The following is a 25,677-nucleotide window of genomic DNA, read 5'->3' as shown; positions in this document are numbered from 1 at the left end:
TAACTTGGAGCCCTGGTGGCTCAGTAGTTAAGAGCTCAGCTGCTAACCAAAAGGTCAGCAGTTCAAATCCACCAGCAGCTCCTAGGAAACCCTGTGGGGCAGTTCTACTCTGTCCTATAGGGTTGCTATGAGTAGGCATCAACTCAATGGCAATGGGTTTTGTTTTTTTTTTCTGTAACTTAGGGATCTTCTTTCTCTGCAGACTTTTTTCTCTCCTCCAAATATCCTTATCCAATTGTTGTCAAACATGACTGCCCATTGGAATAACTCAGGGACTTAAAAAAAAATCGTGATGACCAGGCTTCATTAATCACACTCTCCAGGTGTGAAACCAAGGCATTGGTATTTTCAAAGCTCCCCAGATGATTCCACTGTGCAGCCAAAGTTGAGAACCACTGCCTAATTCTTTGGAGCTGGTTAACTTCTTGAGGATCGTGCTATGGAATTAGACATCTTACATTTGGATCCTGACTCTGCCGCTTGTACAATTCTGTTTTTCTTTTCTCATCTGTTATGTGAAGATAATAACAGTGCCTACCTGAAAGGGCTGCTTAAAAGATTAAATGAGAAAACATGTAAATCTACAAGAGTCTCTAGCATGTAATAAGCACTCTTATAAAGTTTAATCCAGAGCCTAGCACAGGGCTGAACAAATAGTCACACAAGATGTGTGCTCTTATAATGCACCAGGTTTTGTTCTGAGCACTTTACGTGTACTGTTTAATGTATTTTGTTGAGTTGAACATTTAGTCTAAGAAAAATGACATAAGAAAAGTGTATCTTCAGGACTTCTTTACCTGGTAGGACCTGCTGACCAAAACTACCCATTTAACTCACACCCTGGTGAACTCTTTGTACCCTTTGCCATTCCATATGTCTTCCTGACATCTATCAAACTCTCTTAAAAAGCACTTCTACAAAAGTTCTGTACATTTCAAAGTATCTAAGGTGACTAATTTAAGAACTTATCAACGGTCAATCTTTTGTTGCCCCTTGTCAAACCTAGTGCTTACTAATGAGCTAGGCATGTAAGAGACGCCCAGTAAATTCTTTGCACAATGACTGAACTAATCTGATAAGAGACTATGTTAATATACGTATGCAAAAGAGGTAGAGAAAAACTGAATTCCAGTGAATGGGGATGTTGAGATAATAGCACTACAAAATACCTACTATGTGCTAGGTACTTTTCACGAATCATGAATTTTCGCCACAACCCAATCAGGTGGGTATTCAGGTACATCTTTTTCTGTGTAACAAGTCACCACAAACCTTAGTCTCTTTAAGTTATTTTGCTTGTGAATCTGTAATTAGGTGGTGGCATAGCAAGGGCAGCTTCTTTCTTCTCTGAGATGGCTCAGTAGGGAACTGGGAGTACCCACTTACAAGACAGCTCGCTCAGGTCCATTATGGAACCACCCTGGTGGCCTAGGCTTCTCACTCCACTCTTGGATAGGTTGGAACAGAAAACTCTTGTCATGAGAATGCAGCTCTCCATCTCAGCCTCTCCACACTCCATTCCGAGGGGAGCTGTGTCTGTGCATGGGGAGAAGCCAAGCAAAGGAAAAGATTTCAACAGAGATCGGAGGAAACACACCCACTGAGGTTCTCATAGCAACATAATCACGCAGGCAGCAGCCTATTTTGGTGGGAGCTTCTTTCATCTCCCCTCCCCCCTGGTTAGTCACAGAATGGATGCACAAGCAGAAGCAGTGTGGGGCTGGGGGAGTATATTGGATGAAGAGCCGGGGAGCTGGTCTCAGATGCTTCATCAGCTTGCTTAGAGACCACAGACAAATGTCCTCTCTCTGACCTCAGGATCCTTACCTGGAAAATGTGAAGCTTGGGCTAAAGAACTTTGAGGGGCTAAGGAGCTGTGAACATCCTTTCTGCTCTGATTTTCTTTGATTGTACAAGAACTGAGATTTTTATTTGGGGATCAGATGTCTCCCAGAATCTTTTGTCTCCGAGAAAGACTCTTAGAGAAAATGGGGTTCAAGAGGGTGCAAGTCATTCTCTAGATTCACCTCATTTATCCTCCTCCCACTTTCCGCCTGTTGACAGGAGGTGAAGGGGAAAGACTAGATGTTGCCAAAGACTCTGCTCACTCCCCCCGCCCCCCATCCAGGTCTGTGATCTGAGGAAGGAAAAAGTTAAGGTTATTCTTTCACTTAAATTTACTCCTCCCTAACACACACACACACACACACACACACACACACTTTCATTAACTCAGTCACTCAAGACTCTTGTCCCATTCTATTTTCACTCGCCCCACCCCTCACTTCCCACCTCCACTCATTGCTAGGTGTCCTCTCTTTTCTCTAGGACCAGGTAATGGAGACATCTTTAGTAATGGGCATGATTCTGGTCCTTTTCTTCAATGGACTCTGGGGTTAGTTGAGGACAAGCAGGTTCACACTTCCTGGCTGTTAAAGGTGATGATCCAAACAAGTAAGACAGGTGGGACCCATTTCGCCAAATAAGTACAGGGATGAAGTGAGGAGAGCCAGGATACTCAAGGAGCATCTTTTAGGTCCTTGTCCTTGCCTTGTGGCCAGAAAGCTTGAAAGTGCAGCTGTCTGTTTTTGAAGGAGCCGGCCTCAGTGGCCACTTGTAATGGGAGAGGCAGAGCAGGGTCCTGCTCCCCCCCTTTGTTCTATCTCTCACCAGCCTGACAGATGGCCAGTAAGACAGAGAAAAAGAAACTCTCAAAGCGAAGACAGTAATGCATTGTATAAAAATTCACACCCCCTGCTGCCGCCCAAACTCCCTTAAAAAAGGATCAAGAGAATCCTAATGGGTACGTGACATCTTTCCTCTCTTCCCATAAAAGGAACTTCAAAATCTGGTGATAATGGGGGAGGGTGAGGAGGGAGAAGAAAACTGTGTGGGCAGGGGGCTGTCAGGACAGACTGGGGTCGGTCGGGGGAGCATCACTGAGGGTGTGGACTCAAGGTTGCTCCATTTACCTTTCTTCCACCTCAGCCTGAAAGGGGCTTGGAACCCCCTGTGCCTTGGACAGGGGAGAGTGGGAGAAAAGGAATGATAAAGCTCCCACACTTAGCCCTAGAGTTGAAGGAGTTAAGGACCCTCCCCCAGCCAGACACCCACCCCTTTGCACCCCAAACCGTAATTCGCCAAGGAAGGACACAGGAATTGGCAGAGAGGGAGAATTGGGGGTGGCGTGGGGTGGGGGCGAGGTAACCGTGGCCCGGCCTTGCCCAGAGCTCGCCCTCGGTGGGAGGACGCACGCCCGGGTGTAAGGACTTACAGTAAGAGCCCGGCCCGGTCCGGGCTCCTGCTTTCTTCCAGCCTCTCGAGTGGCCCTGCAGCGTCCGCGCAGTCCTGGCCCCCGCGCAAGTTTTCCATAGCGCCGCGGAGTGGAGGCGGCCAAGAGACCCCCGGAACCTGGGGGAGGGGGGCGGGCCTGGGGGCGCTGGGGCCCTCGGTCTGCGCCCAGCCACAGCCTGCTCTACCGAACCTCCTACCCCGCCCCCACTCACCCGGCTCAGCCCCTAGGAGAGACGCGCACGAAGCGTGTTGCTTCGCCCATCGGCTCGGCAGAAGTTGAGAGGAGTTGGTGGCTGCCTCCGGCCGGCCGGACTTCGAGAGCAGCCGAGAGAGGAGAAGCCGCCGCCGCCGCCGAACCTTCGGAGCCGCCTCACTCCTGCTTAGCCCGCAGCGAGGGAGGAGAGAGGGGCGGGGAGGGGGTCGGGGTGCGCGAGAAGAACTTGAAAGTGTGTGAAGGAATCCGAAGCAGATGAGAAGGGAGGAAAATAAAAGTGGAGACTGCGGAAAAGACTCAACCGCGGTTGATTGTACCGCCTGACGCTCCAGCAGAGGGGCTGGCTTGGGGTGTTTTTATTTTTTTTTTTCCCATTCTTTCTCTCTCTTTTTTAAAGCTACACCAGCTCTCTTTCTCTACTATCTCTGTATCACCAAACCCTTGCTGGCTCTTATGGGCATGAAACACTCCTCCCGCTGCCTGCTCCTAAGGAGGAAAATGGCGGAGAACGCTGCCGAGAACACGGAGGTAAGGAGGCGAGAGAGCCAGGGCTCTTGGCGACCCCGGCTGCCCACCCGGGACCACCATGCCGTCGTCGCTGTTGCTGCCGCCGCCGCCACCGCCGCCGCTGCTCAGCACCTAGTGCCAAACTTTCCACTAGCTCCATCCCGCTTGCCTCTGTTGGCCGTGTGTGTGAGTGTGTGTGTATGTGTGTGTGTGTTGAGGGGAGGCAGTGCATGTCTTAGGTCCCCTCCCTTTTGAAAATGCAAAAGAGTCACTCTCACCCCATCACCCTCTCCTGCCACCCGCTCCTCGCTTCTCCTTCCTCCAAGTCCCAAACCCTGGGCAGCTGCGCTCTCTGCCCTCTCCTCTGGGCTCCCTTAGGGCTCCCGGGTCCTGGCTGTGTGCAGAGCTGGGGTGAGTGATCCTGGGGCCAGGTCTGCTCCCAGCAGTACCGTGACCATATCCTGTCGCTGCCTCAGCTTTACCCTTCAAGCTCCAGTCAGTCCCCGAGGTTTCGGTCCCCGCAGCACCGCGGAGAGCTCCTGGTCGCGGGGGCCTAGCCGAGCCGGGGTAAGACTTGGGCACCACCAACAGATCCTTCCTGCCCAGATCTGGACCGGGGAGAAGTCTGCAATCCTTGGATGTTAGAGCCGCCTCGGGCGCACGGGCCGTTGCCACCTTCAGCACCAGGGACAGCACCCGTCCCCACCTCAGCAAAGCCCGCGCCTGGGGTGGGGGCTGCGCGCCGTCGGCTGCAGCAAGAAATGGGTCTGCAACCCCTCGTCCCGCAGCAGCTATTGAGCAGTTGGCTGCAGCTCCGCAGACTGCGCTCTTGCCCCTCGCCTTTGACAGCCCAATAGCTGCCCTTTCCCTGTTCTTGAGTTGGCCCCCAGCCGCAGAGCCCTGCTGGGCTTTGCGCCCCAAGAATCAGGGTCGTGTTCCTTCGCCTTGCGCTGACCCCGCTGTCATTACAACTGGACTAGTCCGTAGACTCTGGGCACCTGTAGTCATGAAGGGGATCAGCGTGGGCAGCCCCCTTACCTTCCTGGAGAAACGGTGCGCCGAGGTGGGGGCGGAGTGGGGCATGTGTGTGAAGATCATCCCTTACTCGGTGGCAGAAAAAAGACACAGAGAGCAAACTCCTTGGCTCTATTAATAGCCGGGTGTCTGGTGGGGCTGCCGTACATTTTACATATGGTTACCCACATGCAGCGTGGGGCGGGGATGGGGGTGTGGCGCGGGGATTGTCCTTCTGTCTTGCTGGAATGCAAAAAGGTGCACAGACCCTTCCCATCTTTCTTCTCTCGGGGTCTTAACCATGCAGCTAACCCCTACCGAACATCACAGGCAGCAAAGCTTAAAAAAACCCCATTCTCTGAGAGACTAGAAGCAGCATGCATCTGGCAACTGTCGATTTCGAAATAAACACGCTCTGGGGCTTGAAAGCAGTGGGGCACTCAGTAGCCAACGCCGTCTGCTTGAGTTAGAGCACAGCCGGCGTGCGTGCAGTTCCCTCGCCACATCCTCTTCCCCACCCCCACCTAAGAGCGGACAGAACGATGGTCAGTGCAAGGCGCCGACCTCACAACCGGGAGCCAACCTTAGCGATCCCCTAGCCTTCCCTCTGTAGCCCACCAGCTGAAGAGGTTTCTAAAAATAGCTCAGGGTCAAGGCCGCACTTCTGTAAAGTGTTGGGCAAGCGGGCACGTAGCAGTTCCTGCAGCCAGGTGGCTGGAGCCCTAGAAGCGAGAAAGAGATTTCGCCCTACCTCCCTCCCCACCCCACCCTGCGCTCTATTTCTAAAAAAAGGTTTTCGAGGGTCTCTAGTCTCGGCATCCACCGCATTTGCATGGGGTCTGTGTGCAGACCCCTGCCAGGTTCCGAAGTGTGCAGCGGCGGTCGCTTCGCTCGCCACCTGGGCGAGGGTTAAAGGCGTCGGGGGCAGGCAGAGCGGCTCGCGCCAGGATATTTTTACTTGCTTCCCCCGCCGCCCGGCGCTCCCCCTTTTCAGCTGTTGCACATGCCAGCACTAGCTCAAGGCATCAATGAAAACAGCAGTAGAGGCGACCGAGCTCCTGAGAGCAAAAAAACCACTCCGCAAACCTGGTACAAAGGCGGCGGAGGAAGGGACAGACCCAGCTTGGGCTCCTTGATGGGGACTGAGTCTGGGGCTTCAGTTCTTAGCAACTTCCCTTGAGAACCGTGCACAGCGGAAGCATCCAGGCAGCGTGACAATCACTTGGTTTCTCTCCAGGAACCGGCTGTTTTTGGAATAAAACAGGACTAGAGCAGTATTTCCAAATATGGGGGGTGTTGTGGGCTAGCCTGCATTTATGGTGTGAAAGAGAGCCAAGTGCGCCTGTGTGTGTGTGTGTGTGTTGGGGGGAGGGCTTTGGTGATGGCGACGGTGGTCCTTGTTCTTAATTCAACCCGCCTTTATTAAGCACCAACTCTGTACCAGGAACAATTAGGTACCAGGGATCCAAAGATGAGAACGACCCTGTCCCTGCCTTCAAGGAACTCACATAGTGTCGCATAATCCTGATAATCCACATTTTCCTGCCTTTTGGTGCTGTTATTTGCAAGCTCTTGATCACATTTCATCCTCAAAATAATCCTGTGAGATAAGCAAAGGTTAGTATTCACTTTTTTTTAATCCCCATTTTATAGGTGAGGACACTGAGGCTGAGAGGTCCAGCAATTTCTGAAAATCACCTGGTCTGTTAATGATTAAGTCAGGTTTGCAACACAGATGGCCCCACTTCAGATTTCTTGCTCTTTGCCCTACACTTGCTATTTCCAAAAAGATGCCATGTGTGAATGGGAGCAGGTGAGGAGTGGGAGTGGGGTTGGGGGTGGGGAGGTATACTTTGAAGGAGAGAGATGCAATGATACAGGTTTTGTAGGCAAGGAGGATGGGATGAGGGATTCTTTCACAAGGTAAACGTAGGGAAAGATATTGTTATGCAGGAAGAAGAAAGTGAGGAATAAAAATATATAATGACCAAAGCCTCCCTCGACAAAGAGAAGTAGGGAGCTACAGCAGTGAGGCATCAAGGGCCCAGGCTGTGCAGGCACTGTTGGCCCTGGGTGGCCCTTGGTGCATTATCTGACTGCTTTGACATCAATTCCCTTATCTGTTACCTTGAGCTGATTCTCCTTATGGTATGGAGTAGGTATAGGCTATAAGGAAATGCTGGGGCAGCCCCTGGCACGGGGTAAACACACAGCTATGTTTGTTCCATTTATGCTTTCCCTAACTCCCTCAGATGTGCTTCTCTGCCTCAAGTAAGGACATCGCCAACCCCCTGTCAGCCTCTTCTCTTTCTCTCTTGCTCCCCATGTCTCATCAAGGACCTTCTGATGTGGCCTTCTGAAATGTCTGCAAAGCTTTCAGTTCAAACCTCCGTTTCAGCTCCCCATCAGCATCTGAAGCAGTTCATCTCCTCTGTCCTAAGGCAGAAAGCCTCTGAACTGTCGATCTTTTCTAAGCCAGCTCATCGTCACTACTCAATTGTGTTTCGGAAGCATGAGCCTGCACATAACCAGATATCTCTTTAAAAATGTAGGATATGTCCCTATTGCCTACAAGATCAAGCCCAACTTCCTTAGTCTAGTGTACAAGACCCTTTAATACTTGCCCCGTGAAATTTTCTGGATAAGACCGCTGACTTCATCATGCCTGCATGTGTTGTGCATACTTTCCTCTGATGTGCCGCTCTCTTCCTCTTCTTCTCTCTGGAAAACATCTTCTTCGACCTGTGAGGCCCAACTCAAATGTCACTTTCTCTCAGAAGTCTTCCCAGATCTGCTTTTATTTCTCATTCCCAGGGAGAGTGATTGCTCCCTGTTATGTTCTTCTAGGAGCCCTGGTGGTGCAGTGGTTAAGAGCTCAGCCGCTCACCAAAAGGTCAGCAGTTTGAACTCACCAGCCGTTCCTTGGAAACCCTATGGGGCAGTTCTACTCACCCTACAGAGTTGCTATGAGTTGGAATTGACTCAACGGCAATGGGTTTGGTTGGTTTGATATGTGTTCCTAACACCTGTCTCTTACTTTTCCTTTCGCAAGGTAGTTGGTGATTTATATATCTGTTTCTCCAGTTAGATTACGAACTGTTTTTGATATACTCTGTGTTTAGCACTGTGCCTGACAGACAGTAAATGGTTAACAAATGTTGGCTGAATTGACTCATGTGATTATGACCAAGCTCATGAGCCTTCAGGCTTTAATCACTCATGGCTTTCTGAAAATTGGGGCTCTTATCTCCCACACTTGTGTTATTGTGGATCTTCAACACCCAAAATGAGCAGAGATTCTGAGAATCAAGATGCCGCAGCCACTCAAAGCATGGGTACCTTTTGGTTATTCATGTACCTATATTCAATATTCAGCAGTTACTGACTCTTACTATGAGGTGTGCGTCTGAATAGCAAATAAATGGATTAATCCCAATTCCCAGTTGTGAACCAAGGGGGATGATGGACTCTTCTGAGTTGCTCCTTGCTTTACTGATTCCTAGTGAAAGCCCAAGGCATTATTTATGGTGATGACTCCCTGACTGGGTTTTATCACCTCAAAGCAGAGCCCCCAAGAGTATGAAAGCAGTTTTAGCAAAGGATTCATTTTGGATACTTCTTTTTCTGTTGTTTTTTTTTTAGTGTTCTGTTGCCTTGTTGGCCCAGGGAGGGAGAATAATTTAGAAAAGATCCTACAGTGTGACAATGGAATTGAGGTACCAGTGATTTATAGGGAACTGAGCTGACTCTGGCATGGGGCACACTGGTGGGTTTGGTTTCTGGATCTCTCTTTTCCAGAAGTTAGTTTCAGCTCAAATGTGTGGTCCCATAGACAAAAGTCAGAGTTGAGGAAAAAGAGGGGTAAGAGGAGGCAGGACCCAGGCTCACTTCTCTGAGGATGGTCTGCATCCATGTTTCTTTCCAGAGTGTGAGGGCTAACCATGTAGGCTCTGGAGTCAGATGGCCTGGTTTTAAATCCAGCTCTGGACTTAGTAGCTGTGTTACTTCAAGCAAGTTGCTTAACCTCTCTGGTTCTCATAAGATTGTTGTGATGATTAAATTAATTGATTCATGCAAAGAACTTAGAACATTGCCTTGTACATGGTGAGCACGCAACAAGTGTTTATGGTTATTATCCTGCTGGCTTTTAGGAATCTTGCCAAAAAAAAAGTGCAAACTGGATGAACTCTTCCACTTCCTCATTTCTTCAGCTAAAATGATACATAAACCATAGTCCACATCAGTTTTTCCTCCCTCAGCAAGTACTGATTTAAAGTCCTTAAGGGAGCTTGGGAGGATTAAGGACATACTCACATTTTTTTTTTTCCTGGCAAATTTGGCTTTTCAGAGTCCTAAACTGGCTTTTGGCTGTCAAAGAGGGTGAAATGCAACACTCCAGTCTCCAATTCAGGAGAGGATTTCGTTTCCTCCTCTTTGCTCACTGCAATGTGAAGTGATTATCACATACCAGTGTGGAACGTGCAAAAATCTGTAAAAACAGTACTTACACCTTGGAGTTTACTATGCCAGCAGGGAAAACATGGGCAGCATGACAACATGTAAATTGCCAAGGTAACTGGAAGCAGCTATTGTGTTGTGTGAAAAGCAGGCGTGCTGTGCAGTTGTGAACTGGCTTGGTTAAAGGATAAAGAGAACACAGGTAAGAATGGATCTTCAAAAGGTCATTCTGTCCATGCCTCTGCCTCCGAGCACACATAACCCAGGATACATAAATGGCCACTTAGTCTCTTGTTTAAAAGCTTCACAGAAGGCAATTCCCCCAAATTGTGAATCTCAGTATTCAGGAAGTTCTTCTTTAAACCTGAGCTCAATCTCTTCCATTGTAATCTGAGACACCTTTCTTATGTTATTCTAAAGGAGATGGAATTGGCTATATTGGGGTTGTATTAGGCTGTCTTGCCCTCTTGACTACTTCTTTGTTCCAAGTGATTCTAATTCCTTTCTCTGATATTCTAGTATTAGCCTTTTAATAGGTATAGTTAAGAGAGGAGAATTTGAGATTTGCTTCCCCTCTATCATGTAGCCCATTGGATGTTTCACACATCAAACGGCTTTTCTACTTCACTAGTTACTAGAATTCCCTCAGGCATCACAGTTTCTCTCAGATTTGTGATGGGTGACCCATATGGAAAGATCTTTTTTTAATGCGTAATTTTATAAGAGCAAACAGCTTGATATGCACATTTTGATAAAGTCAAAGAATCTTAGAGTTGTATGGAAACTCAAAATCATTTAAACTAAGAGATGGGAAAACTTGCCCAACATCACAGAGCTCTTTAGTGTTGGTATTGAAAGCACATTGATTCTTAGGCCAATGCTATTTATACCTCCTTTAAACATACCATCTGATTTATAGTTTTTATTTTTTTGTGCTAGTTTTTTGCTACGTCTTCATCTGTAACATCTAAAACCAGTGTTTCCCTACATAAGGTATAGGAATTGTGCATAATGAAATCTTTTTCATGTAATACTTAAAATTCTTTGGCATACTTCATCTTACTTGATGTATGCCATCATATATAACACTATGAGTGACATATTATTATCCTCATTATATAGATTAAGAAAATGAATTTTAGTGTTAATTGTCCAAGATTACATAGCTAGGAGGTGATGGAGCTGGGGCTCTGGTTTTCTGGCCACTGAACCCCATGCTTCTTCCAATTCAGCAGACTGTGGAGGCACTAGAGAGACCAGAGTAGAAACTTAAAATATGGGGAGAAAGGATGGAGAAATTAACAAGCAGAAGTGTGGGATGGTGGGTTTGGAAGAAACTCAGGAGGGGACACTAGCCCCACCTTCCTTTTTCCAGGCCTTCTTTTTTTGCCACACTACCATCTTGCCATCCTCATTTTCACAGTCCTCAAACTACTGTGGATGACAATCATCACCCCACCCTCCCATATTCATCTAAGATATCCATATGCCTGAAGCCCTCACTGGTAGACCAGGAAAACAATTCCTGTCTAACAAAGCACACCTCTTCAGAAGCTAGACCAAAGCCATCCATGTTAAGGTTGGACTCTGATTCAGCTTCCTTCACGGGATGAAATAAATAGCAAAGATTTCAGGACAGGAACTTTGTTTTTCTTATTTGTCTTTGTAGTTTTATCACTCAACACAATGCCTAACTCATAGTAGATCTGAGTAGAAAATGACTGATGAATGACTGAGTGAACACATAGATGGGCCTCTGAGTAGCTGCAAAATCAATGAAGGCGGTCTCTCTCTTCTTTAAGTCTCTTTCCTGCTGCTAACTCACATGTTCACCTTGCCCACTGGCTTTCCAGGGCCTATATCACTCCTACTTTCCTTTAGCAGTAACAATAATTGTAACAAGAGCTACCATTTTAACACTCATATTATGTTGGGCACAGTGTTAAGTGCTTTGCAAGCATTGCCTCATTTAATTTACACAATACCTTTGCAAAGCAACTCATTATTTCCATTTTACACTTGAGAAAACAGAAACTTGCAGTGGTCAGTTATCTTGACCAAGATCATAGAGCCCGTAAGTAGCAGAGTTTGCAGCTACCACCCGTCTGTCGGTGGAGGCTTACATGTTGCTATGATGCTGAACAGGTTTCAGTTGAGCTTCCAGACTATGATGGATTAGGAAGAAAGGCCTGGCGATCTACTTCCAAAAACCAGCCATAGAAAACCCTATGGATCACAATGGTCCAATCTACAACGAATCATGTGAATGGCACAGGGTTTGACAGCATTTCATTCTGTTGTGTATGGGGACATCACAAGCTGTGGGAGATTAATGGCAGCTAACCATAACAACAAGAAGTAGCAGAGTTGAAATGATCCCAGGGCACTGTACTCTGCTGTTGACTTGGGTTTCTCTCCTCTCTTTTATCCCCATCCCCAGCCTTAAGTTTGTTCTCACCTTTGCCCATAGTAGCTCCCACTCACCCAGAGATTTGGGAAGGAGCTAATAAACTTCCATACTTTGGAAAGGGCCTGCAACCGATTGTGGCTCCAAGTGTTATTTCCCCTTGTCCTCCCAGGGGATTTTCTTTGTAGGGGCCAAAGGAATTATTTTAGTGGCAGAATTTTGAGCCTATTAACAGTTTACTTGAAAGCCTACTCTGAAGGGCAGGAGGGACAGTGGCTTTCTTGGCACCTTCCAAACAATTAAGCCATGTAGGCCACTGACTTCCAGGCCTGAGGCAGTTTTGTATGAAGGTTAAGTACGAAGGCTCTGGGGCAGGAATGTAGGGTTCATATCCCAGCTCTGCTGCTTACTAACTTGGATAAGTTACTTCATTTATCCGTGCCTTAGTTTCATCATCTATGAGACGGATAATAACACTTTATCCCACAAGGATTGAATGAGTTATTTCACGTAAATCTCACATCTGGCACATGGTAAATGCTCAGGAAAGATTAGCTATTACTAGTAATCTAGGCTTATCCAGTGGTGTCCCAAAGGGGGAGCGAAGGGCCTCCCTGGTGACATTGTGGAATCAGTGCTGGCACAGCAGTGGAGGAAGGGCCTCTGATTCAGGCAATTTATTCTCAGGTCAGCCAATGAGAGCCAAGGAGAGAGCTGGGGCAGGGCTCTTTAGGGGCTCACTCACAGTCCTCACGTGAAGTGCCCCAGTTACAGGAGTGGTTTTTGTAGGTTAGGCAGGGGTTCTCTGTGACCCACAAGCTGACCTATCCCACTTTGACTTTAAGCCCAGCTCTGGGATCTGGAACTAGTGGGTTTGACAAGCCTGTTGCTGTTGAGTTAATTCCAACTCATGGTGACCCCAAGTGTGCAGAGTAGAACAGCACTCCATAGGGTTTTCAAGGCTGTGACCTTTTGGATGTAGATCGCCAGGCCTTTCTTCTGGGAACTTCTGGGTGGGTTTGAACCACCAACCTTTTGGTTAGTGATCGAGTGCTTAACCATTTGTGCCACCCAGGGACTCTGGAGATTTGCCAGCATCTACAAAATAAAACTTAAATTTCATTAAGTCCCTACAAATGTGAGACAAATGGACAACAAGGGAGTATCGATCATGTTGGACTGTAGACTTGCGAAGAGAAGAGTCGATATCTCTGACTTCTCTGTGCCCCTCTCAAGCCTTGTTCCTAGAAAGAGCTCAGTTCTGACTTGTTGATTACTGGATTGATTGGTAGTTTTTTTCCCAAGTTACTGTTGAGAGAAACTGAGGCATGGAGGAAGGGTAGAGAGAGGAAAAAGAGATGCCCAGGCTTACATGGCAAATTGGATGTTTAATTACTAAGTTAAAGTCCCTGTCCTCTTGACCATAAATCCAGTAGAATATATTAACTGTGTATGTGGTCTGACGCGGAGATGGTCCAGCTACAGTTAAGACCAAGTTGGGCTAATGCCACCATAAAGGGAATGGCTATTAGCAAATTTCATCAATTAGGACTCCATTTGTAACTCTCTTGTAAAAGATGATCTCTTATTAGCTGAAGTAAATGGTGGCCTTTCAAGACTAGACCTGCCAGAAAATGAAAGACTGCAATTCCCACAGATGCGCTACATTCAAGGACTTATCTCTCCCTGACAAGCAGTTATGACAGCAATTTTCTAAGAAGGTTCAATCAGAGAATCCCACAGATTATAGCCCATCAGAAGTGCAGGTAGGATCCTAACTAAGGAACGTTCACTATTAACATGCATTAGCTCGACGTTTGCCTGCAGTTACCTAGGCTATTGATGAATATTGAATGAATAAAGGAAATAAACCTATATATCACATATACCACTCAACTTCCTTTTGCTAGAATCTCTTTCTACTCCTCTTTTCCCAAACTGAAAAATCTTGACATTGTGGACAGATGGCCTAGATACATTGTGCTGTCGTCCCAGTGTAACGTAGGGAGAGTTTTGTAGTCAGACCTGAGTTTGAATCTTGTTTCCATCACTGTGGGATTATAAAATTTGTTTTATAGGGTAGCCATGAGGATTCAATGTGCTAAGACATTAAGAAGCTTGACAAATGTTTTCTTCTGTGTAACTTTATTTGCCCAGCTTTTGCTTGTTTTTAGGGAAAATTTATAGTTGAAAGTGAGAACAATCACTTCTAACATTCAGCGAGAGTAGATATAAATGACCCAACCTAGACAGACTGCAGGGTGTGGGGTCTGGTTATGTGTATGGATGTTTACACACATCTGTGTCATAAGCACATGATGTAGAAAAACATGCTCAGACGTTTATATACTTGTAGGTTTACCATTCCTAACATATAGTACATAACGTGCAAGTTTAATTTCTGGCCTGGAGCTTCTGTGCTAGACATGGGGTACATGGGATGCATGTGAGGGAGAGGCCAGTGTGGGAGTAGTTGAGGGAGAGTCCTTAGAGATGAAACTGAGTTTCAGGTTATGCAGCCCTGGCTTTACAGCTAAAGGACATATTCATTATGTAGCTCTGGCTCCCTAGGTGGTACAAATGGTTAAGCACTTGGCTACCAACCGAAAGGCTGGAGGTTTGAATCCACCCAGAGATGCCTCAGAAGAATGGCCTGGTGATCTTCTGAAAAATCAGCCATTGAAAGCCCTATAGAGCACAGTTCTACTCTGACACACGTGGGTCGCCATGAATCAGAACTGACTCTATGGCAACTGGTGTGGTTTGTTGGTTTCTGGGTACTATGTTTTCCTTCAGAGCCCTGGTGGCACAGTGGTTAAGAGCTCAGCTGCTAACCAAAAGGTCAGGAGTTCGAATCTACCAGCCACTCCTTGGAAACCCTATGGGGCAGTTCTACTCTCTCCTATAGGGTTGCTATGAGTTGGAATCGACTTGGCCGTAAAGAGTTTGGTTTTGGGTTTTATTTTTATGATTTCCTTCAGTGCTGTGCTCTGTGCAACCTCCTCCTTTTATTCCACACACCCTCTTCAGCCATGTCATCCACTCTCTTGGCTTCATTCCTATTTCATATGCCGATATTCCTCAGACACAGAGCCGCAGTCCAGATCTCCCTTCAGAGTGTGAAAATGTACACTTGACTGCCTATAGGACAGCTCCACTCCAGTGTCTCACAGGCCCTGCAAACTCGGCAGGCCCCTCTGGACTCCCCATCTTCTCCTACCAATCTGCTCCTCCTCCTGGGATCCTTGTCTTGCTTAGTATTAAGTCACCAAAGTCACAAAGCTAGACCCTTCTCTCTCCTTTCTCCACAACAAAGCCTGATGATTCTACCTCTTAAAAATTTCCTTAGTTCCTCTTCTTCTTTCCGGTCCCACAGCTGCCATCCTGGTTCATGTGCCCCTCTTTCCTGGATCTCGGCAATAACCTTGTAACTGTTCTCCACGCCCCCTCTGTTTCCTTGCTTTGATCTGTTCTCATAGCAGCACAAAAGAGTGTTCCAAGATGGAAAGCTGATCGTGCTTCTCCCCAGCTTAAAGCCCTTCAGTGGCTTTTCCATTATTCTTAGGATAATGTCCCAACCCCTTACCATGGCTTATAAGGCTCTGAATGATCTGGCCTCTGAGCACTTTCCAACCCTCATTTCTTGGAAGTCTTCCTGTTCTGCTCCAGCCATACTCAACTGTTTCCCTTTCCTTATCACCTGGGTAACTCCTACTCTTCCTGCAGATCTCAGTTTAGATGTCACCTCTTCCAAGAAGCCTTCCCTGACATAGCCCCCTTGCCCAAGTCTGGCTTAGTTCTCCTTCCTACGTGATCCCATAACACCTGTGCATCCCCTGCCACAGCACATATCACACTGTACTTTATTTGCCCATTTACTTGTCTATGAGTCAACCATAAGCTTTGTGAGAGCAGAGACTCTGTCTGTGTTGTTCATCATTGAATCTTTAGCACCTACTACAGTGCCTGATACCTATTAGAGCCTTAAAATCATTTGTTCAATAAATGATCATTACTACATGTACCTTTTCTGCATGGAAAATGTCCTGTGGATGCTAGAGTTTAAATGAATATCTATTTATTGCTCCCATTCCCAATACACTGATGGAGGCCATGTCAGTCACATAGGATTCCACTATAGGAGGAAATCTTTGAAGTCATAGCAGTCATCCCCCTGAGCCAAAGCAAGGCTGTAGTTAAGCTTTCTTAGTGACAGACAAAGCCAGAACTGCAGAGAGAAGCTTTATAGTCAATGCAAACTGATAAGAGGAGATGATAAATAAGAGTGTGAGTTTAATATCTTCCTGAACTGGTAGGACATAAGTCACAGGAAGTGTTGGGGAATCAAGACTTTTCCTGAGGCAACTGAGGATTCCTTGCACTTTGGCAGTGGTAAGGAGCAGCAAAGAGACCATAAAGCCTCCCCTGAAAAACCTTGCGTAGTGCCAGGAGAATCTGAGGGGATAGGATCAGCCAATAGATTTCTTCCCACTTGATCCATCATCGCTGCATGATCTGATCAAGAGGCATGGTGGGAGACGTCCCCAGGCAAAAGATCAGGACTGCTCAGAGACTCTGACTCCTCACCACAGGCAATCAGGGGACCCCAGGCTCCTGCTCTGGGGTAGGACCTCTCTGGGGAGTGGATATGACTCCCTGCCCAGCTTTGCTCAAGCCTTCTTTACTGATGCTTCCTCTTGGTGCAGCACTGCCATTCACTCTTTTATTTATAAGGTTAAAAATAAGATGCTCCATATTCCATGATGTAACAGAAAATCAAATCAAAGGCTTGGCCTGCCAGGACAGCAGGGCCCTGGGGACTTTGTCAGCAAGGCCAGCTCTGTAGACTTTTCTTGGAGGCTTACTTAATTGAAGCTCTGCCAGGCCTGCTCCTACCTCCCTTTTCTCTTCCAGCTTTGCTTCAGCACCAGAGCTAAGAGTCTTGGAGCTTCTTAGGTCCACCTCTCCGTCTTTGGAGTATATTCCACATGATCGAGTCAAGACAGTGAGCATCTATCCCTTTCCTACAGACCCCCAGGGAGGAACTGCCTCAACTTACCTTGATTATTCACTCCAGTGATTCCAGGTAGCACAGAAAGAGTAGAGAACCAAGAGTCAGAATCCACAATCCTGACTGTTGCTGACTAGCTGAATGACCTCTGTAACTCTCAGTTCCCCATCTGAAAAATGGATGAAACGATTTTGATCTATCCCACTTTATGAGATTGCTCTTTAAATAAATGGAGACAATGGGCATAAGAACATTTTGAAACTGGAGGAAGTGCTGTGCCAGTCTTAAACTTTGTTGTTATTAACTTGCCATCTCCCATGCCTCCCAGTAGCAACTTTATGCCTATTTCCTCTTACTGAGTTGTCAGTGGAGTTGGAGACTAGCTTATAGCCATCTTCCATATGGCTTCCCTTTCCAGACAAGCCTATGTGGCTAAATTCATGCTGTTGAAAATGGTGAGATGCTTTCCTCCTAGCTGGCAAATGGCAGAGAAAGTGGAGGTTTGGTAAAAAGCAGGAAAGTGCTGTCGGTTTGGGCTTCCACCCAGTAGGAAGCTGAAATCTGGGGCCTTCAGTTGAACAAAGGACATAAGGGTAGACAGTCAGCAGGTATTTATTTGTCTAGAGAAGAACAAAGCTTTCTCCAGAACCCTCTGCCTTCACTTTTGGTCTCCACTTGCTGGCTCCACTTTCTCCTTTCTCTCTCACATTTGCAGACATGGGCATCTATGAGGCTCTCAAGTAACTGCAATAGCTCTTTCTTTTTCAGGCAGCAAGGGAGTGAAGGGCTCACTACCCAAGTGTCAGAGACAGGCAGCCACAGCTTCTTGGCACCGGGCTCTGTGGACCTGGATGTTGGGGGGAATCCAATCTCAGGCAGTTGCTCCTTTAGTTCTTGCTTGACAGGGCAATTGATGTATAACGTTACTCATGTGTCCAGGGTCTATCTAGCCTGTTCCAAATATGAGAAGGGGTAAAAGAAAAAACAAACAAACCTAGATTTGAGTTTCAAATCTGTTAAAACCATTCTGCTTTGCCTTTCTTGGTGTGCAGTGCTGGGCCATTATTTCCAAAGTGCTGGGACCTGACTTATCTCCCAGGATGCAGGCCTGAGCCAGGATGTTGTATTCCTTTGGGTACCATGGCTGGTGCCAGCAGCTGAGCTCCACATTGGGGCCCTGAGAGAATGGTGACGCTATGACCATCACTGCAACTACTCTCGTCTGACATGACTCTAGCCAACAGGCTTGGAGCCCTTTGTGACCCATTGCCTTGGGCTCCCCTCCGTCTCATCTCATCTGACCTCTCAGTGACACTACATACTATTGGTCACGACATTTTTCCTGGCACCCTCTCCTCTTTGGACTTTTCAGACCTGCTTTCTCCCACCCCTTCTACTTGTCTGTTATGTCTCAAGCCGTCATGTGGATTCTTCTTCCTTATCCAACTCTTAACGTTGCTTTGTCAGTTTTCTGTCCCTGGATCATCTCATCCTCTCATGTCTTGTAATATCCAGGCCTGCACTTCTAGTTGGATATTTCTTCCTCAGTGTTCTGTTGCTGTTGTTTCTGTGTGTTGTCCAACTCATAGCGACCCTATGGGACAGAGTAGAACTGCCTGATAGGGTTTCCAAGGAGAAGTTGGTGGATTCGAACTGCTGACCTTTTAGTTAGCGGCCTGAGCTCTTAACCACTTCACCACCAGAGCTCTGTAGACACTTCAAACTCAACATGACCCACACTGAGCTCCTTATCTTTCCTTGGAACTTGCTCATCTGCTCTTCCCATTGTATGCTGTCTCCATAAAGGGCACTGCCATTCTCCCTTTCTCCCTAATCAGAAACCAGGAATCCTACTAGAGGCTTCATTTACTCTCACTCCCGCATCCCAATCTCGGATAATTAACAACAAAATTCTCCCAGTTCTACATTCTTAACATTACTGATATCCATTTCCTTCTTTTAAACTCCATTGCCTTAGGTCAGACCCTCATTATCTCTTGCCTGGTTCCTTAGCTTCTGCTCTTGCTCCTGGCCAGTTTATTCTTCACACTGTAGCACAATGCTTGGACTACAGGAGGACTCAGTATATATTGGTTGAATGAATGAATGAGTGAGTTATGAGTAGAGAGGAGTAATGTGGGATGGTTGTTCTGCAGCTAGGTGGCATTGTGAGTTACTATCAAGGATCACCATTCTCCGTCTCATTTGGCCTTGTAAGTGGAGATGCTGGGATGATGCTTATAAGACTCAGGAGACCTGGTTACAGCCCAGGCACTGCAACTTGCTGACCATGTGACAGGTCTTTCCTGAGGCTGTCTTTGTCCCTGGGAATACACCAAAATCAAGAATCAATGAGTTTGAGGTTCTTGGTTGCTCTGTGTTTACCATGGAGCTTTCTCCTTGGGGAGGAAGAATGACAAATATGATAGAGAATGAATCTAGGGAAGTGGCTGGACCCATAGGAAAGTGTCTTGGTAGTTTCTTAAGTGAAACATTGTTCAACTCCCTCAGCATCACCCAATCCTCTTAGAGGGTTCTTACATGGGCTTCCATTGCCTTCTTTTCTTCTCTTTCCCTCATGACAGCATTAACCTGATCTTAGGGCTTCTGAAAGCCTCTTTGAAAAGAGTTAAAACTCCCAAACCAATTATAGTATTTGCCTGCTGAACAGATAATACACCTTCTCTTATATTTTAGGTTGAGTAGGGATTTTAACTGTAACTACATCATTAGCTGGCAGGGTAGTCCCCAATAAGTTCCTTGGACTCTTCGGGCCTGGTTAACAACATCTTATTTGAAGGCAGGGAACAGGACCACATGATTCACTGAGGTTCTTTTCAGATCTCCATGTGTTGATTCTACTCTTTCAATTTCAGTTTTTAGTGTTCTCTGTGATACTGTAGTCTTCTCTTTCCATGGTAAGCTTCCTGTCATATCTTCTGTCATATCATTCCCAGGATCTTTCTGGAAGCAGATGACTTGCTTCTTCCAAGTCGGTTTCCCCATCTGTGTCATGGAAGTGTATAACATCAGTCCCTTCAAGGATTCTGGAGATGGGAGCCAGTACATGAGTAAAGAGAGAATCCAAAGATACCAGTCTTGGAAATATGTTTAAATAGCAGCTATTTTAATTCAGTCCATTGCCTCAGCAGATCCATTCCCTGCAGTATATTATCTTGCAGTACTTTATCCTGTCCAATTTTAGATAATGAATAATAACAATTATATCAGGTATTGCTCCAGTGCTTTTCTCCAAGGAGCCTAATGTGACTTAGCACATCTTGAAACCCCTTTTCAGCCCCAAATCCTGATGGATGAGGAGGAAGAGGTAAAGGAAGGGGGGCAGGAATGATCATAACTTTCTTTTGGAGAGGGAAGCGCTGAGGGGAGGTGCTTTCTCAAGGTCAGAGAGTGGGTTTCAGGGTCAAAGCCAGGCCTGTGTATCAGGTTGCTGTGTTTATTTTCCAGTCTCTGTTGGATTCACCCTGCCTTCTCTACTTCCTGCAAAATGGTGTCTCGTCCCCTACCAAAAGCCAAAAAGTTCAGTTCCTCTGAGCTAGTGTCTGGTTGGCTCAGTGTCAGATCCCTGGCTGGGTCTGGCTTCAGGGCTCCTTGGCTCACCTTGCTGGAATTACTAGGGACCAGACTGGGATGTGGCTAGCATTTCAGACTGCAGGATGGGGTTTGGAGAGGGGTTGCTCACCGAAGCACTTGAAGCCTTTCTGAATCCATCAGCTGTTTCATTGGTGATCACCCTGCCTCAAGGTTAGGGTGTAGACCAGATGACCTCTAGAGGCCCTCTTGTAAGTGTGCTGATATCATACATTTGTTCTTCCAATGCACTCCCCATCCCTCTGCACCCTGCTCTGTGCCTTAGAAAGCTGAGCTATATGGACTTTATCAGCAGGCTCACTTTCCCCATCTCCTCCCAGGCTTCTTGGTGGTTGAGTTGGACCAGTGGCAAGCAGCAGCAGGAGATCAGAGGACGGAGGAATGAGGTCAGAGTATTTTTTCCTCTGTCTCCTTCCCTGTGAAGTTGCTACAGACTGGCTCTTTCCCTCAACTGAAGCTTTCACATGGCCCTTCCCACACAGCCCTCACTATCTCTGAGTTCCAGTAACCTATCTCCTCTTTCCCCCAACACCTAGGAGTAGTCATGGAGCTCTTGTGCTACCACTTTGGGATACTGCAACTCTATCTCCCTGAGCCCTGACTGGCACACTAAGCTACTTTTAGAAACAGGAATGATAGATGCCATTCACTGATCACTTACCATGTGCCCAGAACAGTTCAAAGCTCTTTACATGGATTATTTCATTTAATCCTCACAACAATCTTCTAAATAGGTACTAACGATGTCCTCAATTTATAGATGAGGAAACTGACTCAAAGAAAGGTTAAGTAAATTTCCCAAGGTCACAAAGCTAGTTAAGTAATGGAGCCTGGTTTTAAACATAACCTGTTGCCGTCAAGTCGATTCTGACTCATAATGATCCTATAGGACAGAGTAGAACCGCCCCGTATTTCCTAGGCTGTAAATCTTTATGGAAGCAGACTGTCACATTGCCACATCTCTCTCCCACAGAGTGGCTGGTGGATTCTAACCACTCAACTCCCAGTTAGCAGCCGAGTTCTTAACCACTGCACCACCAGGGCTCCTTGGTTTTAAATATAAGCAGTCATATTCCCAGGCCTTAACTTCCACTGGTTTCCAGTGTGGTCCCTGGACCAGCCACATCAGCATTACCTGGGAACTTGTTAGAAATGCAAATTCTCGGGCCCCATCCCAGACCTACTGAATCAGGATCTCTGGGGGTGGTCAGTCTTGGGAGCTCAGGAGTTCTCTTGTTTATGGTCTTACACAGTGCAGGACGACCAGAAGTTCAGGTTCTCTTCATGGTCAGTTTCTCAGGACTGTGTACTTATTTTCCCTGGCTTTGTCCTTTATTCCTCTTCTCTTTCTGGACCTCAGCTTGGCAGTTGTGAACACAATGGTGATAAATAATAGGAGGACATTGGCCAAACTTGCTCACAGATATGTTTTATTTGACTGCATAGTGGCCAACATTTAAACATAAAGAAATTTCTGATCAGAAGATAACAACTTGGGACACTGGCCACTTCTTAGAGGAGGTGCTCATTCTCCACGATGCCAGCATCCCCACTGCTTATGTCATCTATTTGGTCCTTTTAGACATGCTGCCATTTGACCCTTGGGCCTGAGAGTATCCAATCTAGTCCCTTATCTTTCTAAAGATGGGTATCCAAGACCAGAGTAGGTAAAGGTTGACTCAAGGACACACAGTGAGTTAGTGGCACAGCCAGGACTAGAAATAAGAGTCACTGGATGTGAGTGTGAGGCTTTTCTCATCATGTGGTACTCTCTTCAAGGCTGAGGGTCTCTGTGTGTCTGTCAGCCTTCCCAATCTGCCCAATTAGAAGCTCTCATCTTCAAGATCTCTTTACAAATCTAGATAACAGAAGACCATGGACCATCTCTAAAGTGGATTAGGCCCTCTCTGGAGGTTAGAAATGAGTTCCAGAGTGGGTCAATGATCAGGGCCAAATATCTGAGTCTACTTGGAAACATGATGAGGTACTTAAGGGAGATCCCAGAACTCTACACCCTGGGGCCTGAAAGGGATGACTTTGACCTGGAAAATGTGCTGGACAGGGGCTGTCATCGCTGGTCACTTAGACCTCTGGATGACTAATGTTAAGTCTCAATCTTAGAGTAGTGTTGCCTCCTCATGAGTCTGTGTTAACATATGAGAAGCTGTTTTCTCTAGGCTTAGCCCAGGTCACCCCAATTTCTAACTGTATGACCTTGAACAAGTTACTTATTTTCTATGCACCTCATTTTTCTTATCTGGAAAATGGGAACAATATGTTATTGCTTCAAAAGATTTGTATGAAGAGCAGATAAAACAATATTGAAAATGCACTTAGTGTAGGGCCTGGCTCCACAATTGGTGGCTGTTGTCCTGTTGGTCATAGTGACCGCTGAATAAAAAAACCGTCGCCGTTGGGTCGACTCTGACTCATGATGACCTCATGTGTGTCAGAGTAGAGCTGTGCTCCATAGGTTGTTTTTAAATATAATTTTATTTACTTTGTTGTTGTTGAGAATATACACAGCAAAACTTACATCAATTCAATTGTTTCTACATGTACCATTTAATGACATTGATTACATTCTTTGATTTGTACAACCATTCTCAGCCTCCTTTTCTGAGTTGTTCCCCCCTACCTTTGACATAAACTCACTGCCTCCTGAGGTTCCTATCTAATCTTTTGACTTACTGTTGTCGATTTGATCCTATATAGATAGTTCTTAAAAGAGCATAATGCTCAAGGCAGACCTTTTTTACTAGTTAAGATAAACTATTGCATGGTTTTCAGAGGACTTCAAGGGATATTTTAGTTTAAGGTTTAAAGATTATCTCGGGCAATAGTTTCAGAAGTTCATTCAACTTTCATGCCTCCAGGAAGTCTGGAGTCCATGAGAATTTGAAATTCTGTTCTGTATTTACCCCCTTTTGATCAAGATTCTTCTATAGAATCTTTGATCAAAATGTTCAATAATGGTAACCAGGCACCATCCAGTTCTTCTGGTCTCATAGCAGAAGAGGCAGTTGTTCATGGAGGCAATTAGCTACACATTCCATATCCTCCTCCTGTTCCTGACTCTCCTTCTTCCTCTGTTGTTCCAGGTGAATACATACCAATTGTTGTGTCTTGAATGGCCACTTGTAAGCTTTTAAGACCCCAGGCACTATGCATTGAACTAGAAGGTAGAACAGAAGCACTAAACATGTTATTAGGCCAATTGACTGGGATGTCCCATGAAACCATGACCCTAAACCTACAAACCAAAAAACCAAATCCTGTGAGGTTTTTGGTTGTACATAAGCAGGCTCAGCAGCTACTCTTTTTTAATTTTGTTGTTGTTGTTGTAAACGTATCTATCACACAACTTTTGCCAGTTCAGCCTTTTACAGGTGTACAACTTATTGACAGCAATTACAATAATCAGTTGTGCAACTCTACCGTTAATCAATGCAATATTTCCATTACTGTTAATTCCCCTTTTCCCCTACCTCCCACGCCTGGTAACCATTAATAAACTTTGTTCTCTGTATATTTACTTTTTCTTGTCTTTTTATATAACTGAGGCCATATAGTATTTGTCCTTTTGTGATTGACTTATTTCAGTCAGCATAACGTCTTCCAGCTCCATCCACACTGTAGTATGTATCAAGACCTCATTTCTCCTATTGGCTGAGTAGTATTCTATTGTATGTATGTACCACATTTTGTTTATCCGTTCATCTGCTGGTGGGCATCTATGTTGTTTCCACCTTTTGGCTATTGTGAACAGTGCTGCAATGAACGCTGGTGTACAAGCCTCTGTTTCAGTCTCTGCTTTCAAGTCTTTTGGGTATATACCTGGGTGGAATTGCTAGGTCATATGGTAGTTCTATTTTTAGTTTTTTTGAGGAACTACCACACTGTTTTCCACAATGGCTGTACCATTTTGCATTCCTACCAGCAATGGATAAGGGTTCCAATTTCCCCACGTCCTCGCCAACATTAGCTATTTTCTGCTTTTTTTTTTTTTTTTTTTTAAATCTTAACCATCCTAGTGGGAGTGAAATTGTATCTCATTATGGTTTTGATTTGCATCTCTCTGATGGCTAATGATGTTGAGCATCTTTTCATGTGTTTGATGGCCATTCGAATGTCCATTTTGGTGAAATGTCTATTCAAGTCCTTTGCCCATTTTATGATTGGGATATTTATCTTTTTGTTGTTAAGTTGTTGAAGTTTTGTATATATTTTGATTATTAGAGTCTTGTTGGATATATGGCTTCTGAAGATTTCTCCCAGTTTCTAGCTTGCTTTTTTTAACTTTTTTGGTAAAATCTTTTGATGAGCAAAGTTTTTAATTTTTAAATTTTTAAAAGGTCCTATTTGTTTATTTGTCTTTTGCTGTCTGTGTTTTTGTTATTTTATTAGATAATCAGTTGTTGAAAGCTAGGCCTGACAGTGTTGCCCCTGGTTTCTCTTCTAAGAAATCATAGGGTTTTTCATGTCTGATATTTCAGAAGAAGTTCACTGGGCCTTTCTTCCAAGGTGACTCTGGGTAGACTTGAACCTCTAACCTTTTGGTTAGCAACTGAGCACATTAACTGTTTGTACCATCCAGGGACTCCAACTGTAGATAAGATTGCTTAAATGTGCACATGTTTTGGATAAATTCAGAAAAACCAACTTGGTTTGTATGTTAAAGTTAGACCCAAAAAGAGCAACATATGGTCCCCAACTTCTGGGAAGTTGCCTGGGAAATGGAAGGGGAAATTGGACTCTGAAGAAACATTCTGAGTGCTCAGCAGTCCTGCTCAGGGCCAGCTCTGGCAGTATGGAAGTCATGAGTTCTGTCATTTTCTAACATCAGGGACCTGGGGAAAGCCATCAAACTCTCTGAGCCTTAGTCTGTTTGTCCATCCATCTATTAATCCATCCTTCAACAAATATTTGCTGAAAATGTGCTATGTGCCATCCGCATGCCATACTTTATGATAGGCCTTGGGGATACAACCAAGAGTACGAAACAGTCCTTCCCTTTGAGGAGCATATGCTTCATGGGGAAGTTGGACAAGGATACCAGCAGTTACAGAGAGATTGTCAAGATTGTGGGAGGGGTGACAAGGGAGGACCTATAGAAGGGAGCTGCTGGGAAAAAGACAAGACTTGAAATTTAAAATAAGA

General features: G+C 45.7%; 1 protein-coding gene across 1 annotated transcript in view; it reads left to right on the top strand.

The window, feature by feature from the left end:
* Window positions 1-3,540: 3,540 nt before the first annotated feature.
* PRMT8 (protein arginine methyltransferase 8) overlaps window positions 3,541-25,677 on the top strand; it is a 113,114-nt gene continuing 90,977 nt past the window's right edge. Inside the window, exon 1 of the mRNA XM_004381177.1 lies at window positions 3,541-4,036. Coding sequence (XP_004381234.1) covers window positions 3,962-4,036 — 75 coding nt within the window. The 5' untranslated portion in view covers window positions 3,541-3,961. The remainder of the gene's footprint in view (window positions 4,037-25,677) is intronic.

This window comes from Trichechus manatus, unplaced genomic scaffold (assembly GCF_000243295.1).
Source record: "Trichechus manatus latirostris isolate Lorelei unplaced genomic scaffold, TriManLat1.0 scaffold00081, whole genome shotgun sequence".
In the NCBI taxonomy this organism is placed as follows: Eukaryota; Metazoa; Chordata; class Mammalia; order Sirenia; family Trichechidae; genus Trichechus; species Trichechus manatus.
Note: the sequence above shows the minus strand (reverse complement) of the source record. Positions and strands in the feature narration are given on the sequence as shown.